Here is a 16,473-nt window from a genome sequence, read left to right on the forward strand (position 1 = left end):
AGAGTGATCAGGATAGTAAATCTTACAGAGCTTTAGGAGTCTTCCTTTCCTTGCAGCGGGCTATAGATGAAAAATTCTCTGCTCTAGAAGAGAAAGAAAAAGAACTGCGCCAGCTTCGTCTTGCTGTGAGAGAGCGAGATCATGACTTAGAGAGACTGAGAGGTGTCCTCTCCTCCAATGAAACTACTATGCAAGTGAGAGCAAAACCTATCTCTGACTTGGTGTTCCTCTCCCACTTATATTCTAAGCCTGAAGCATGACCCCCCTCCATCATTTTCTGAAAACCAGGGATTTTGCTTTATAAGGGGGGAGAAAACCAAAAATAGCAGTCACTAGTTCCATCATTGTCGATTAGGAAGTGAGAGATTTTAGCACTTCTACTTTCGTTTGTAATATGAATTTTGTGAGGAGAGCCAGTGAATATTGATTTCTGTTTACGTAGTTCTGATTTATTTCCAGTTCTTGTTCATACATAAATACATATGCACACACACTGCCCTCTCTCTCTGTCTTACTTTTACTGAAGCATTATCAGGGTGCAACTATTAAATTGTGTCTTCTACCTTAATATTATCTACATGTCCATGAATTGCCATAATTAGAACACTTGTTTATCAATATTTACTGTGGGCTTTTTTGCATATTTATTTTAGAGCTTAGGTATCTACCTGCCACTTTTTTGAGAAATCCTTTATAGTGTCATGCACTTCCTCCAAAATGCTTCCTTTTATCATATATTCTACATTTAATCTCTCCACAAACTAGATAAAAGTTTCTAAAAACCCAAAAAAAAAAAACAGATTAGCTTGGCATTGTTTAGATCAATGCTCTCATCTTGCAAATAAAAATAAATTGATGGGAGATTATTTAAAAGTGGATGTAATTTGTTGTTTATCCTGAGGAGTATGGGGTAATCGTTTTGACTGATGATTGCTCTCTTTATGGCTGTAGAGTATGGAGAGTCTCCTGAGGGCCAAAGGCCTGGAAGTGGAACAGTTATCTACTACCTGTCAAAACCTCCGGTGGCTGAAAGAAGAAATTGAAACCAAATTTAGCCATTGGCAGAAGGAACAAGAGAGTATCATTCAGCAGTTACAGACATCTCTGCATGATAGGAACAAAGAAGTGGAGGCAAGACTTCAGTTAACTTAAAGGCAGTTGGTTCAGTGATTATGTAATCTCAGCCTTGGATTAGGACTCTTCAGATCGGGAGGCCTGTGACCCAAGTCTTTAATTTCATTCTGTGCCTGGGCAGGTCATTGACTTTCACTGGGATTTTTTTTTTCCCCATATCTAGAAACTTAAGTTGGCAATTAACTTTCTCAAAGAAGTTATGTGAGAATGAATGAGACCAAACATTGCCTCTTCTGTCTGGCAGCTGTTAACCTTTATTAGTTACGGTGTTCATGCTGGGGCAGGTGCTGTTTTCAGATGTCAATGGATATTCACTCGTTGAATCCTCACAAGGCCATGAGGCACATTCTATTATCCCCGTTTTGTAGAGGAGGAAACAGACTTCTGAAGCTAAGTAACTTGTCCAAGCTAACGTAGCTAATAAGTAGCAGATTTAGTATCAACCTAGGCAGTATGGCGCCTCCGTTTCCTCCACCATGTGCCGGCGGTTAGTACAGAAATAGAAACCATCACTATGATAGCAAATACAGTGTTTAGTATTCCTTTCAGCAATTTGTTTTATGCTTCCCCCTATAAAGTTACACTGGGAGAAAACAAATAAATGAACTGAGTGTCCATTTATCCTCATCTAACATTAATTGTTACATGTCCTGAACGAATAGGAAAAAGACTTATTTCAGAAAACAATATGTATGCAAGTGGCCACCAGAGATAGTTTTCTGTATTGTTTGTATTCATTCCTGGGACATGTATTTAGAGACTTCTGTGTTGCAGGCCTGTGCTAGATCTGGTAAAACAAAAATGAGTAAAACGTGATACTTACTCTCAAGAATCTCACACCTCCTTCTTCTATGATAGATTCTTATAAGCCCTTTAATATTTAGTAGAGGCAGTTCTTTCCTCCAGAAACTTACAGTGTCCTTTCTGCATTAGGATCTTAGTGCAACATTGCTGTGCAAACTTGGACCAGGGCAGAGTGAGATAGCAGAGGAGCTGTGCCAGCGTCTACAGCGAAAGGAAAGGATGCTGCAGGACCTTCTAAGTGATCGAAACAAACTAGTGGTGGAACATGAAATGGAGATTCAAGGCCTGCTTCAGTCTATGAGCACCAGGGAGCAGGAAAGCCAAGTAAGGATTAATGCACAGATCAGAAAAGTATCATGTAGTGCATTTATAGTCTGCAAATAGGAAGCATTTGCAGACTATAGATGTGTGTATATTTATATATTTTACAGTCAACTCTGTTAGTTTCTTTCCTTCTATTTATTACCTAGACCACAGTTTTATTTGTTTACTTACTTATTTAGAGGTGGGAGTCTCGCTGTGTTGTACAGGCTGGTCTCGAACTCCTGGGCTCAAGCAATCATCCTGTCTTGGCTTCCCAAACTGCTGGCATTGTAGGTGTGAGCTGCTGTACCTGGCCTGAGACCACAGTTTTACATTAATCATCAAAGTATGAAAAATTTCTTAAAAACCTTGAATTTGGAAGGGTGCCTAAACAATACATGTATCCATTAACTTCATTACATACATTTTCTTTTCCTTAATAATCTGATCATTTTGAGAGAAAGGCGTAGGGGTTGTGAGTGTTTTGATTTTGATTCTAAATTATTAAGACTTGAGTGATATTTTGCATTTCCAGTCAAGGTATGGGAAAACTTACACTCAACATGTTTACTCTTAGTTTTTGTAAAATCTGAGTTATCTTAAGAGGGAAAAAAGATTACGTTTTTCAGAGGTCATGGTGAGAATAAACAATCTCATAATAGTATGGGGTGTATTAATTCCACAATATTTAAGAAGTAAATTCTTTTTTTTTTTTTTTTTGATGGCATCTCCCTCTGTCACCCAGCTGGAGTGCAGTGGCGTGATCTCGGCTCACTGCAACCTCTGCCTCCTGGGTTCAAGCAATTCTCCTGCCTCAGCCTCCCAGGTAGCTGGGATTACAGGCATGTACCACCATGCCTGCTAAGTTTTGTATTTTTAGTAGAGAATGGGTTTCACCATGTTGGCCAGGCTGAAATGTTGGATCATTCCCGGCCTCAAGTGATCCACCCATCTCGGCCTCTCAAAGTGCTGGGATTACAGGCGTGAGCCACCATGCCCTGCCCATAAGTAAATTCTTAATTTTTCCTCATTTCTATGTGTTTTCTTCTCAAGGCTAAAGACTCTTAGTTGACTTATGCTGCATTTCAGATACCAGTAGCTCTGAATCCCCCTGGACAGTTTCTAGAGGAAGATAGACTTTTTTTGGCCTATGTTATTTGACCCCATAATATTTTCTTACATTTCCTCATATTGTGAAAGGATTATACACCACTGTTCTAATTGCTAGGCCTACTGAAGTAAACACACATCTTACTAGAAAGGTCCTGCTGTGTGCTTCAGAAATTGTTTCTAAAATAGACCTAACAACATTATTCTAAATTATTTAAGTCTTTGGCAAGAGGCTAGGATCTTTGAGTTTTCTTTTTAACCTCTTTGTGATTTGGAAGAATTAGTCTTTATTATATCTCAGAAAAAAAAATTATGCACTGCTGGTAATAGAATAATGGAGATGATGGAAATTACAGGAGATTTTTCAACCCAAGAAGATTAATGGTTGTATTCTTCTACATCTGCTTCTCTAAATTTACATGCAAAAGAAATCACCTGAATAGCTTTTTAAAGATGTAGATTGTGGAGCTTAACTCCAGAGAACGAAATTAGGACGTATAGATGGGACTTTAAGAATTTGCATTTCTAACAAGTTTCCAGGTGATAGTGATGCTGCAGGTTCATGGACTGCACTGGAGGAGCACTGCTAAAAACTCTTAAATCCTACCAGAAAAAGAGCGCCAAGGCAGACAGAGCACAGTATATGTCTTGTATGTTATTTATTACGTTTTTTTCCCACAGTTTTCACAGATATTTTTATTAAGGTACTTTAATAATATACTGATACTTCTAAAATGGTTATATTCAAATCTCCAAAGAGCCCACATTTTACTTACTGAAAAATTGAAGGTTTTTTTTTTCATATTTCCCTTAGAAATTGTGACAAGAGGTCAGCTTGTCCCTTAAAACAGTAGTACTTTTCCTCAGAGACAGTTGGTGTTATGATTCATCATCTTATACCCTCAGTAATTTTAATATCAATTTATGATTTCCAGATATTCTGTTTAAATGTAGACTTTCTGTGCATTAATAGTTAAAACTGTTCTAGCTCTTTCCCTTATTGTGTCATCATCTGTCTTAGAAAACTGAGATTTGAAATGAAACAAGCTGAGTTTGGTGATTTTGAGGTTGAGATTCTCCTAATCATGTGGTCTGATAAAAATGTTTATGTGTGTAATTGATTCATTCAGTAAATATGTAGTGAGTGTCTGTTATGTCCCAGACACTGTACTGGGTGCTTGAGATTCAGCACCAAGTTGCCTTTAGGAAACTTCACATTCCATGTAGGGGAAGCAGAGAGAGAGAGAGATTAGATAATGGTAAGTGCATTGAAAAAAAAAATAGGCACAGTAAGGAGTGTTGGAGATAGAGAAGAGATTGCTGGGTTTAAAAAAAAAATTTCCCAGCTTTATTGAGGTATAATTGACAAATATTGTATATATTCAAGGTGTACAACATGACGTGTTGATATACATATACATTGTGAAATGATTGCCACAATCAAATTAACACAGCCGTCACTACACATTTTATGCGTGTATGGTGAAGACACTTAAGATCTACTCTCTTAGCAAATTTCAAGGAAATAATACGGTATTATTAACTAAAGTCACCATGCTATACATTGGATCCCCAAAACATATTCATCTTATACCTGAAAGCTTGTACCCTTTGGCCAGCAACATTGCTGTTTTGGATAGGATATGCAGGGAAGACCAACCTGATAAGGTGACATTTGGCCAATACCTGAAGGGAGCAAACCACACAAATGTTTGATTGAAGAGCAATCTTCCCCTAAGAAGCAGCTGATCCAAGAATAAAGACATTTGTTATACTAATTCAAACCAGAATCTTAACACCTTAGCCTGATAGTTCTAGCAGAACCTATTTCAGATTCTCTTATCTGTTACAGATGTGTTAAATTCAGTTTTTTCCCCAATATTCTGCCTGTGAGACTTTATTTCCATTCACTTAACTATGTTTTTCCCTGTAAACTGAAAGCAAGGGAACTATTTCCTAAGGACCCACTGTTTTCTGTTGTTGTTTGTTTGTTTTTTACAAATGGTTGACTTTGAAGAAATGATACCAGAACAAAAAATTTGTTTTACTAGGGTATCTTTCTAATGTTATTTGTGATTTCCTCTTACTAGGCTGCTGCGGAGAAGATGGTGCAAGCCTTAATGGAAAGAAATTCGGAATTACAGGCCCTGCGCCAATATTTAGGAGGGAGAGACTCCCTGACATCCCAAGCACCCATCTCTAACCAACAAGCTGAAGTTACCCCCACTGGCCCCCCTCTTGGAGAACAGACTGATCAAGTAAGAACTATAGACTTATATAATTCATGCCGATTCCATTTCCTTTTTACATTTGAGGTGTATGTTTGATAATTTTAATACCAAATTCTGAGAATATTCTCAGTATTGTCATTGTGATCATAGTTCCTGCGTCTTCCTAAGCCCCCAACTTTTGCAATTTTTTAGGGTTCAATGCAGATACCTTCCAGAGATGGTAGCACTTCATTGACTGCCAAAGAGGATGCCAGCATACCCAGATCCACATTAGGTAAGTATCAAATTTCATTTCATTAAGGGACTTTGTTTTTCTCTTGTTTTTCCTTCTAGTAATCTCCGTATTAATAGGTTTGGCCAAGACTCTTTTCTCTTCCTATCTTAATGGAACAAATAAGTTTGGAATTCCTCTGAAAGGCTGAAGAACTGTCCTTACCTTATGTTGAGTCGAGGTTATTGCTCTGGGTTCACAATTTGACCCAGAGAAACTCTATCCTTATTCTCCTTTTCAGATAGCTTTGCAGGGATTCAGAAATGCAGGAGGTAGTGGTTCCAATCCTGCCCAGCAGGGCCATGAGCTGACACCTTTTCCTGGGTATCTTTCAAGTCTGGGGCCACTCAGTGTAAGTTGACATCACCTACATTAAACTGTTAGGAAGGGTAGGCAGTGTACATTGAGTTATTTGCCAAGCCTAGCCCCATTCAGGGGATGGTTTAGAAAAGTCTTACAAGTAGTCATTCTCTAGTAGAAAAACTTTATACTAATCAAAGAATAAAAGAATGTTGGATTTGTGAATATACTGTTGTTTATTCAGCCTTTTCTTTATAGCATCTAGGATGATTGCAGTATTTTGCTATTACAAATAATGCTTTTTACATTTGTGTGTATGTTTTCTTTTTTCTTATTATTGGAATGTGTCCTCTGTAAATTACTCAAAGGAAGCAGCAGATACCACATTATGTTAATAGCAATTAAAACTAGCGCTATATTTTTATTTCAGGAGACTTGGACACAGTTGCAGGGCTAGAAAAAGAACTGAGTAATGCCAAAGAGGAACTTGAACTCATGGCTAAAAAAGAAAGAGAAAGTCAGGTGAGTTTTCTAGTTAAGTCTTAATTTCAAAATCCCTGTTATTTTTTCTTTCAAAATAGTTTATATTTAAAAGCATATAATTCTCCAAGTATAATATCTGAGTCCAAATGCCGGGTATGACTTTTTTCTTTTTGGAGAAAGTTATTTTATATATACATTATCTCAAAAAGATGCTCCTGTTTTTAGATTGGGACCATTAAAACTTATTAAGTGCTGGAAAAACGTAACCGTCTCTCCCCATTGCTAACTGGAATAAAATAATTGTAAAGTCTGGGAGTGGTGGCTCATGCCTGTAATCCCAGCACTTTGGGAGGCCGAAGCGGGTGGATCACTTGAGGTCAGGAGTTCGAGACCAGCCTGGCCAATATGACGAAACCCCGTCTTTACTAAAAATACAAAAATTAGCCAGGTGTAGTGGCGGGCGCCTGTAATCCCAGCTACTTGGGAGCCTGAGGCAGGAGAATCACTTGAACCCGAGAGGCAGAGGTTGCAGTGAGTTGAGATCGTGCCATCACACTCCAGCCTGGGCAACAAGAGCAAAACTCTGCCTCCAAGATACTACTACTACCACTAATAATAATAATAATAATTGTAAAGCACTAGTGAAAAAAGGAAGTGTTGTGTGATTGCTGCTTAGAGTTATGACATTAGACCCTTGAAATTAGTTTTAGAAACATGAAACAAGAGAAATTTGAGTATAATCAATGTTGATCAAGTATTCATGTGCAATGTACTGTGCTAGGTATTTAAATTAGCACTAATGCTCACAGCTCTACACAAAGTAAGTGGTGTCGACCCAATTATTATAGACGAAGAAGCTGAAACACTGATTTCTCTTTTAAAATGGGAGTGGAGAATAATCATGTAATTAATAAATGCCAGAGCTATGATTCAAACTCAAGCCTTTTGTGACTTCATATACTTCCTAAGAAGATTCATTTCCTAGAGCACATTTTTCCCACCTTACGCTTTAACTCTCTCTAGCATAGAGTTCTCATCAATTTTTTTAGAAGAGGCCTTTCAAAAAAGATTAGAGATTCCCTTCCCCCTGCATTTCCTCCACAGCTAGCTGCATACTCAACTATGATGCTGAAGAAATCCTAGGACCACAGCGCAGAGTTACAGACTGAAACTGAAAGCTTGTTTGTTACTATGTTGGCATCTCTTTTAGAAGATCAGTCAGTGTCATGGCTTCCTGAATTCAGTTTAGCTAGCTAGTCCAAATAGCTCCTTAGTTTTTTTTCTACCTTTTGCCATAGCTAGATCTATAATATAAAACCTGTGTTTGTATTTGTGATGGAATTATCATATTTCATCTTTTGATTTCATTACCATATTTCTGCTTACAAACAGACTCATGTTTTATGACTCAGTTAGTTTTCAGGATATGAGAAGGTGTGGCGTTTAAGAAACACCAGTTTTAAAAATCCCCTAGTCTCCCTTCCTCTTTGTGGTTCTACCTTAGCCATTATCTGATTATTCATGTTAGATATTTTAGTTTCCATATCCTCTTCCTGTTTTTCTCACATTTATCAAATCCAAAGTAATGTTACTTTTTGGTTCTGTCCTGTTTTCAGGATCATGAAATTGTAATGCCTATGAATGGGTATTTTGAGTGGGTGATATTTAACTATTGCTAAATTCCTTTAAAGGGTTTCTTTAAAATAACTTGTCCTAGGCCGGGCGCGGTGGCTCAACCCTGTAATCCCAGCACTTTGGGAGGCCGAGATGGGCGGATCATGAGGTCAGGAGATCGAGACCATCCTGGCTAACACGGTGAAACCCCGTCTCTACTAAAAAATACAAAAAACTAGCCGGGTGCGGTGGCGGGCGCCTGTAGTCCCAACTACTCGGGAGGCTGAGGCAGGAGAATGGCGTGAACCCGGGAGGCGGAGCTTGCAGTGAGCTGAGATCCGGCCACTGCACTCCAGCCTGGGCGGCAGAGCGAGACTCCGTCTCAAAAAAAAAAAAAAAATAAAAAATAACTTGTCCTTACCATAAAGACTATATGGATATGTGGTATCTACAGGAAAGACATTATTACCTAGTGGCTGTGAGTCAGCTTCCCTGAGTTCACGTTTTGGATTTACCACTTACTAGCCGCCCTGTGATTTTTGAACAAGTTCCTTAGTTTCTCTCAGACTCAATCACCTTGTCTGTAAATTGAAGAGTAGAAGTAGTCACCTTGTGTATACATCAAAGAGTAGTTATCTCATAGGATTGTTGTGAGGGTTCACTCATTCATTCATTAGCTATATGGGGACCTTCTCTAAGCTTGGGCTAGTGCTTGGGATGAGGTAGTGAATGAAATCAGTAAGGTCTCTGGCTCTATATAGCTAATTTCTACTGGGGAGATACAGACAATAAATAAATAAACATTATAATTATAGAGTATAGTAAGTGATATGAGGGAAATGATAGAAAGCAACATGGATGGAGACCATCTTAAACAGGGTGGCCAAAGAAGGCTTCTCTGAGCAGATGACACATAAGCTGGGACCTGAGGATGAACAGGAGGCAGCCCTGGGAAAGATATTTCAGGCAAAGGGAGTAGTAGTTGTAAAGGCCGAGTCAAGAGAAGGTCTGGTGTTCCTAGAAGAGAAAAAGTCTAGTGTGCCTACCGAGTCATGAGTGAGGAGTAAAATGGCAGATATTAAAGTAGGAAAAGTAGGCAGGAGTCAGATCACTAGGTTTGTTAAAAGGATTAAATATCTACAAAGCATTTATTTGAGAGCCCGGGGCATAGTGTTAGCAGGTATGGTTATTATCATGAATTTTTTTTTTTTTTTTTTTTTTTTTTTGTTGACACAGAGTCTCGCTCTGTTGCCAGGCTGGAGTGCAGTGGCGTGATCTCAGCTCACTGCAAGCTCCACCTCCCAGGTTCAAGTGATTCTCCTGCCTCAACCTCCTGAGTAGCTGGGGTTACAGGCACACACCACCACGCCTGGCTAATTTTTGCATTTTTAGTAGACATGGGTTTCACCATGTTGGTCAGGCTGGTCTTGAACTCCTGACCTTGTGATCCGCCCACCTCAGCCTCCCAAAGTGCTGGGATTACAGGCGTGAGCCACCGTGCCTGGCCTATTAAATCATGATTTTTAATGAACTTTGTCATAACCAAGTATTTGTCATTTTCTGGTGAAAACACTGAAAGTTTAGGGCATGTAGTGCCAGCTTTTGGCAATATTTCTTCCTAGGTGGTGGCATGTTCTTCCATCAGGAGGCATGTAATGTTTGGTGATCTCTCATGATGGTAGCAGCTGTTGCTGTTTCATGCCTTATCCATTCATTCATTAAGGGTTGCAAAATGGAGATACCCTCATGCTGTCACTTTTTCATCTGTTGGGTGAAATACATAAAAACTTCATCTCTTCTTGCTTCTGCTAATGGTGACCATTCTTTTTCAGTATCGTAATAAGCTTGGTAAACAAATTTGACGTGTTTTATAGTGCCAGCTAAAGTGGAAGACGTCATTAAGAACAACTATGACATCTTCCCATAAAACATCCTTTGGTACCATACTGCATGGATTATTGATTTGAGGCTGTAGAGCCCTATTCATGTTCTCGTTTTCTTTTGCATTACTGGCTGATAGTGATATGATATGCAAAAGCATTTGCCTCGGTGTTAAAATGTAAACATGGCGGATACTGTTTCCTCTTTTCACAGATGGAACTTTCTGCTCTACAGTCCATGATGGCTGTGCAAGAAGAAGAGCTGCAGGTGCAGGCTGCTGATATGGAGTCTCTGACCAGGAACATACAGATTAAAGAAGATCTCATAAAGGTCTTTCAAAACTTTTCAAAGACCATTGGAAATGTTCACAGCTCAGAATAGCTGTAGGGCATCTTCAGACAATATTTGCACACATTGGATCCCTTGGCCAGTGATTATCAATATCCCACTTGAAAGTATAGGCAGACTATTTTAAGAATGTTTGGTCCCCTGCTCCTCTGCTGAATAACCCTTTTATTGCTGTTTTCACATCCACACTTATTTTTTGACTTGTAGGACCTGCAAATGCAACTGGTTGATCCTGAAGACATACCAGCTATGGAACGCCTGACCCAGGAAGTCTTACTTCTTCGGGAAAAAGTTGCTTCAGTAGAATCCCAGGGTCAAGAAATTTCAGGAAACCGAAGACAACAAGTAAGTTATTGGAATGTAAACTTATTTATTTATTTACTTTTTTTTTTTTTTTTTTCAGTAGAGACAGAGTTTCACCATGTTGGTCAGGCTGGTCTTAAACTCCTGACCGCAGGTGATCCGTCCTCCTCAGCTCCTCAAAGTGCTGGAATTACTTACAGGCATGAGTCACCACATTGAGACAGGGTCTCACTGTGTCACCCAGGCTCGAGTGCAGTGGTACGATCACTGCTCACTGCAGCTTCAAACTCTGGGCCTCAAGGAATCTTCCTGCCTCAGCCTCCTGAGTAGCTGGAGCTGCAGGTGCACACCACCATGCCCAGCTCAAGCCTTATTTTTCTACTGTGAAATAAAACATGGTAAAGCTGTCAATCTCAGCTATTTGTGGAGGGTTAGTTGATGGTATTTCATAGAGAACTGTGCTCTAAAGTTTCCTACTTTGGTCAGTAGCAGCTATAGATGCCCCTTTCTGACATTTGTAGTTCTGAAAAGAGCAGCAGTTCTTTTGGACACATACCAATAGTTATCCCTCACACTCATACATAAGTCCGCCTCCCTCTCAACTGAATCGTTCTCTTTTATCTGCGTTTAACCATGTTCAAGTCTCTCCCAGTTAAAAAAAAAAAAAAAAAAAGAGAGAGAGAGAGAAACCCCTGTCTTTTCCCCAGATTTCTTTGTAGCTACAGCCTTGTTTAACCATTCTTCAATGCCAAACTTTTCCAAAAGACTTACTTGCCTGTACTCCCTGTCTCCATTATCATCCCTCTCACTAACTACTCACCCCACTCCATTCTGGCTTTTAACTCTACCTTAAACAACTCTGTTGATTATACATTATCATAGCTCATTATCTTTATAGCACTTATTACATGCACAGTGACACACATCTATGATTAATGAACGTCTTTTTCCTCCACTAGATAGTAAGCTTTCCCCTAGGACCTAGAACAGAGTCTGTCCCATAGAAGGTGCTCAGTAAATATTTATTGAATGAATGAAGAATATTAGTGAGTCCTATTATATACATATCCTTCTTGCCTGTCCTGTTTCCCTCTTACTCCTTTCTCTTAGCTGCTTTCCTGTGCTGCTAGCTTTTCTCTCCTTTTTCTTCTTTTTGCTCCCATGTTTGAATTCCACCTTACAGGGTTTTAAAGATAAAAAAAAAAAAGGTAATATGACATTGATTTGAAAACTATAAAATGGTATCAAAAGCTTAAGTATTAAGATAGTGGGCTTTTTAAGTCCTAGTATATGCTAATGCATTTTCTTGTTTCTCAGGATTAACTGTGGCTTCATGTCTCACTGTGCCATTTAGTGTTGCTTCTTCTATCTTCTTTCTCACAAGTTGCTGCTGATGCTAGAAGGACTAGTAGATGAGCGAATTCGCTCAATGAGAGGGCCTTACAAGCAGAGACAGCTGCATATAGCAATTTCAGGTGAAGTTCCATACTTATCAGAGGTAAAGAGAGTGGCTGTTTTCCTTTTATTCTTTATTGAAATTTTTATTTCTTTTACTATTGTATTCTTTTTATGTCTTTTATTCTTCATTAGGGTGAAGATGCTTACTGATACTGAAGAGGAGAAAAACAGGGACAATTGGAGGCTACCCACTTTGTCATTTGTTTTATGGATTGCTCTGAGCCTCCCAGTGTCAAAACTCTCAAGTTTAGAGATAGTGTCTGTTTCACACAACTATTGCAGAGATTAAATAAAGACAGCTTTGGTGTCTGAAACAATGCCTTGCATAGAGTAGAGAAGCACTCAGTGTATGTTCATTTCTTTTCTGTGATCCATGTCCTGTTAAGGCTGTTCTATTATAAACATAAAGCTATACCTTGTCTCTACTACAAATACAAAAATTAGCTGGGTGGAGTAGCTGGCGTCGTGTAGTCCCAGCTGCTCGGGAGAGCTGAAGCAGGATGACTTGAACCCAGGAGGGCAGAGGTTGCAGTGAGCCAAGATTCTGCCTGCACTCCATCCCTGGGTGACAGTGAGCTCTGTCTCAAAAAAAAAAAAAAGTAAGGCTATCATGGGCCCTGATATTCATTTAATATCATCGAAGAAAATATATTAATTGGGATGGCTATAAATCATCCTGGGACCACGGTAACTATCATGATGAATATATTTTCTTGTACCTCTTGATTTTTAGTCCACGCATATGATACCTCTCTGGATTCATTTATATTCTCTTCATTTTTCTCATTTTGCCTTCCCTACTAGCCCCTTTACTCTTTTCAATTTTAATTGTTGTTATTATTTTGCTATTCAGTTTCTTGTAGTTTATTGTGGGCTTTCAAAGTAATTCTTTCTACCAGGAAAATGAAGGCAGAGGAAAGGTCTGATGGGACAGTTGATTGTGTTACTTTTAAGAACCTCTGGAGCTTTAGTGTTTATGAACCAGATTCCTTTCAGCACACCATCCCACCTCAGAAGTTTGGTAACAAATGAAAACGGGGTCTCTTCAGTAGTGGTTCCACCACTTGGCTCAGTCTTGCTCCAGTTTACATTTAGTTTGTCTTGGGACTTTGGTTTTCAAGAAACAAGAGCTTTTAGTCCAAATAATAAAATTTCTTTTGGGCTATATAGGGGTGTAGAGATAAATCTTAGGGCTATAATTTTTATGTGAAATTGGCCCAGAATCTAGCATAAGGGCAAGCTTTTAAAAAGGGAGCAGTCTTTACTGATCTATCAGCCGGTGAACACAAATGCCCGCTGGGAGCTACATTCATTTATTGTGTCCTGGAGAACAATTACTTTACAAAGTCGTGTGGCTCAAATTGGCATTGATGGTTCTTTGGAAGCAAATGTGGACTCACACTACAGTTGATGGCTAATCCATTTTTCCTTCCGTGTATGTTTAATCAGCTCTGAGAGGGCCGAGCTCTGCAGGTGGAACTGGGAAGGGGGCTCAGGTGTCATGGTCGGCTAGAAGAAGTTCTTGGAAAGAAGCTTGGAGGCGCTTAAGCAGGCTGGAGACCCTAGCCGCCATTGGAGGGTGGGGAACTGGAAAGTGTCTTGAGGTCAATACAAGCATGCCTACTGAGCACTGGCGGGTCAGACTGACCCAGGATGGAAAACCTTGTTTGCACTAACCAGAAGATCATATCTGAAGTTTGGCAGAATTAGCGGTGACTTACTAATGATAGAACTGGTACAAGTAGCATCAGCTTCTGAGAGTTAAACTCACTTTAGCCTACATGGATCTCACTGCTTTTGCCATCAATCCCAAATTGAATGGTAGAGGTTGCAAAGTGTATTTGCACATTTTTCAAATCATTTTTGCTTTAGTTTTTCACTTTTATTCATTCTTATCTCTAGCCCCCTTCTCATTCCACTCGTATCCTTCTGTGGGCCAATAAAGTTTATTCTTCCCCACTTTCTACAATCCAAATTTCATATGCTCCATATCATCGCCAAATGCATGTGTGTGTATTATTTTTGCCATTCGAAGTCAGCTCTCTTTGGTGGCAGCATTTTTAAAATCAAAGAGTACAAGTTTTAAGACTGAAATTGGAAAAGAGATTGAGAGTCTCAATAGGGTAAACCGTGAGAGTGATATAATCATATCAGAAGTAATCAAAACCAGGAGAGTGATCTTTGTAATAGGAGACTGCAAGTATTGGGAAGGCGAGTTAAAGGAACAGAATAAAACTATGAAAGTGATCATAGTAAACTTTTATCTCCAATACTGTCTCAGAGTTGACTGTTTGTACATAGGTGAAATTGAATTGGGGTACAGATTAAATTCTATTTAAAATTTGTTCTTTATTGATTCCTTTAGGTTTCTTTAAACCAAGGTCATGCTGTTTAGTCAGAACACTTGACTTCTAGAGTGGTCTTCAGTGTCAAGAATGATCTCTGTTTGCAGATAATTTCAAATGTAGTATCCCTCTTTACATTCAGTGTTTCGCAAATAACTCATTATAGCCAAAGGAGAATTATTGCATCTTCCATTTGTGTACTAAATAGAAGGTCCTATATTTTTTCACTATTTAGTATGTATACATTTTCTCCATATAAAAAATTAGTATTAATAGGCTTCGGGCTTTGAAGTGCTTGAATAGTTTAGAAGAAATGTTACAGATGTATGTTTATGTAGTTTAATCATTGTCTCTGTGCTTTCTTGTGGCAACTGTGACAGGTGTAAGGAGAGGGGCACTGGGTGTATTTCTGATGTCTTAACAATCATGAGTGTAGAAAAGTAACCAAGATTGCTTTGCAGCTTTGTGGGTACAACACCATGAGTTTGTTTTTATTTCCTGTGGTTGTACGTTTCCTAGGTTAGAAGCTGAGGTTTCAGTTACTTTAAATATGAAATTTGGGAACAGCGATTGAGGCTTTCTAGCACAATAAATGTGACTGGATACCCTTTCTGAACTAGAGGTGGAACACAATTTTTTTTTCCTTCTGGTTTTTTTTTACATGACGCTTTGGCCTTCTTTCACATGTTGACATGGCATGGTGTAATTTCAATCTGTTTCTGTAACTTTAAACGTATTCTCTTGGTGGGGCATCGATCAAACTAGGTGGACGAGGGAGAAAATGTTCTACTGGGGAAGCACTCTGGAATCTTCTGATTAAGTAATTTGCAAAAGATTGATAGCCGTAAGCCTTACTCTTAATGGATCTACCATTTCAGTTTCAATGGCTTTCGAGGAAAAAGGAGTCATTTAAGGAAGGAGATAGGTATGGGCGAGGATCATCCGCGTATTTAAGTCTCCTAATTTTAAAGAGAGACTAGCATTCTTGTAAAATGTTTTTAACTTTTCCAGTAAAGAGAAGATGACCAGGGCTGTAGAAATGACATCAAAGACTAGTTTGTATGTGTTGCAATTTAGGGAGGGTATCCTTAAGTACACTAAATAGACCAAGGAAGCTCTCTGGAGTCTGCTATTAACATTCAGCTCTGGGTGATTCTTGGTTTCTAATGGCTCATGGTACAGGTTGCGTAATTTGTAATCCTTCCCCTGCAGCCTTCTCTCAACCTCCAGCAAGAGTAGATTGAGAGCAGGATAAATTAAAAGTCTGATCTTAATGTCATAAATATGACTAAAATATGGTACTAACTTTTTCTGGTCTAGATAGCTGGAATGAGGCTTGCAAACAGTGTTACCTGGAGAGAGCTTGCTGGTCTAACAACTTTGGGTGATAATTTGGCATCTGATTAGAGGGCATGAGTCTGATAAATTTTATAATCCACACATAGATCATGCTGTGGTTGGACACATCATTTAATAGTATTTAGCATGATATAATATTCCATTTTCTCTTCAGGAGCACAGACTCTTTCTCATACTGGATTATTCTACCTTTGACAGTCATTTTTCAACATGACAGTAATTTTAGATAAAGCATCATGTGCTTATAGAACCTTGTGCTTGAGTAAAAATAATCTTCAAATAAAAATAATGAAGTAAATTTTTCCTTAGGCCATACTTAATTGGAAGCATAGAACTTAAATTGAGAAAAAAAATTCATGTGATAGATTTTGTTTTTCTCACATTTCCTTTTTGAATAATAGCAAATAATGCAGAGTAATGGTTGTAAGAGTTCAGGGTAGATGAAGTCTGTAGGTTTTAGAAGTATAGAGTTGAAAAGAACCTCCAAGGCCGGGCGCGGTGGCTCACGCCTGTAATCCCAGCACTTTGG

The 16,473-nt window shown here is 38.8% G+C and overlaps 1 protein-coding gene across 1 annotated transcript in view; it reads left to right on the top strand.

The window, feature by feature from the left end:
• Positions 1-16,473, top strand: part of PDE4DIP (phosphodiesterase 4D interacting protein) — a 212,922-nt gene that overhangs the window by 155,469 nt on the left and 40,980 nt on the right. Inside the window, 11 exon segments of the mRNA XM_031656711.1 lie at positions 57-194; positions 952-1,131; positions 2,068-2,262; positions 5,442-5,609; positions 5,775-5,856; positions 6,584-6,675; positions 10,345-10,461; positions 10,687-10,824; positions 12,167-12,289; positions 13,699-13,776; positions 13,779-13,819. Coding sequence (XP_031512571.1) covers positions 57-194; positions 952-1,131; positions 2,068-2,262; positions 5,442-5,609; positions 5,775-5,856; positions 6,584-6,675; positions 10,345-10,461; positions 10,687-10,824; positions 12,167-12,289; positions 13,699-13,776; positions 13,779-13,819 — 1,352 coding nt within the window.

The sequence above is a fragment of the Papio anubis genome, chromosome 1 (genome assembly GCF_008728515.1).
Source record: "Papio anubis isolate 15944 chromosome 1, Panubis1.0, whole genome shotgun sequence".
Classification (NCBI taxonomy): domain Eukaryota; kingdom Metazoa; phylum Chordata; class Mammalia; order Primates; family Cercopithecidae; genus Papio; species Papio anubis.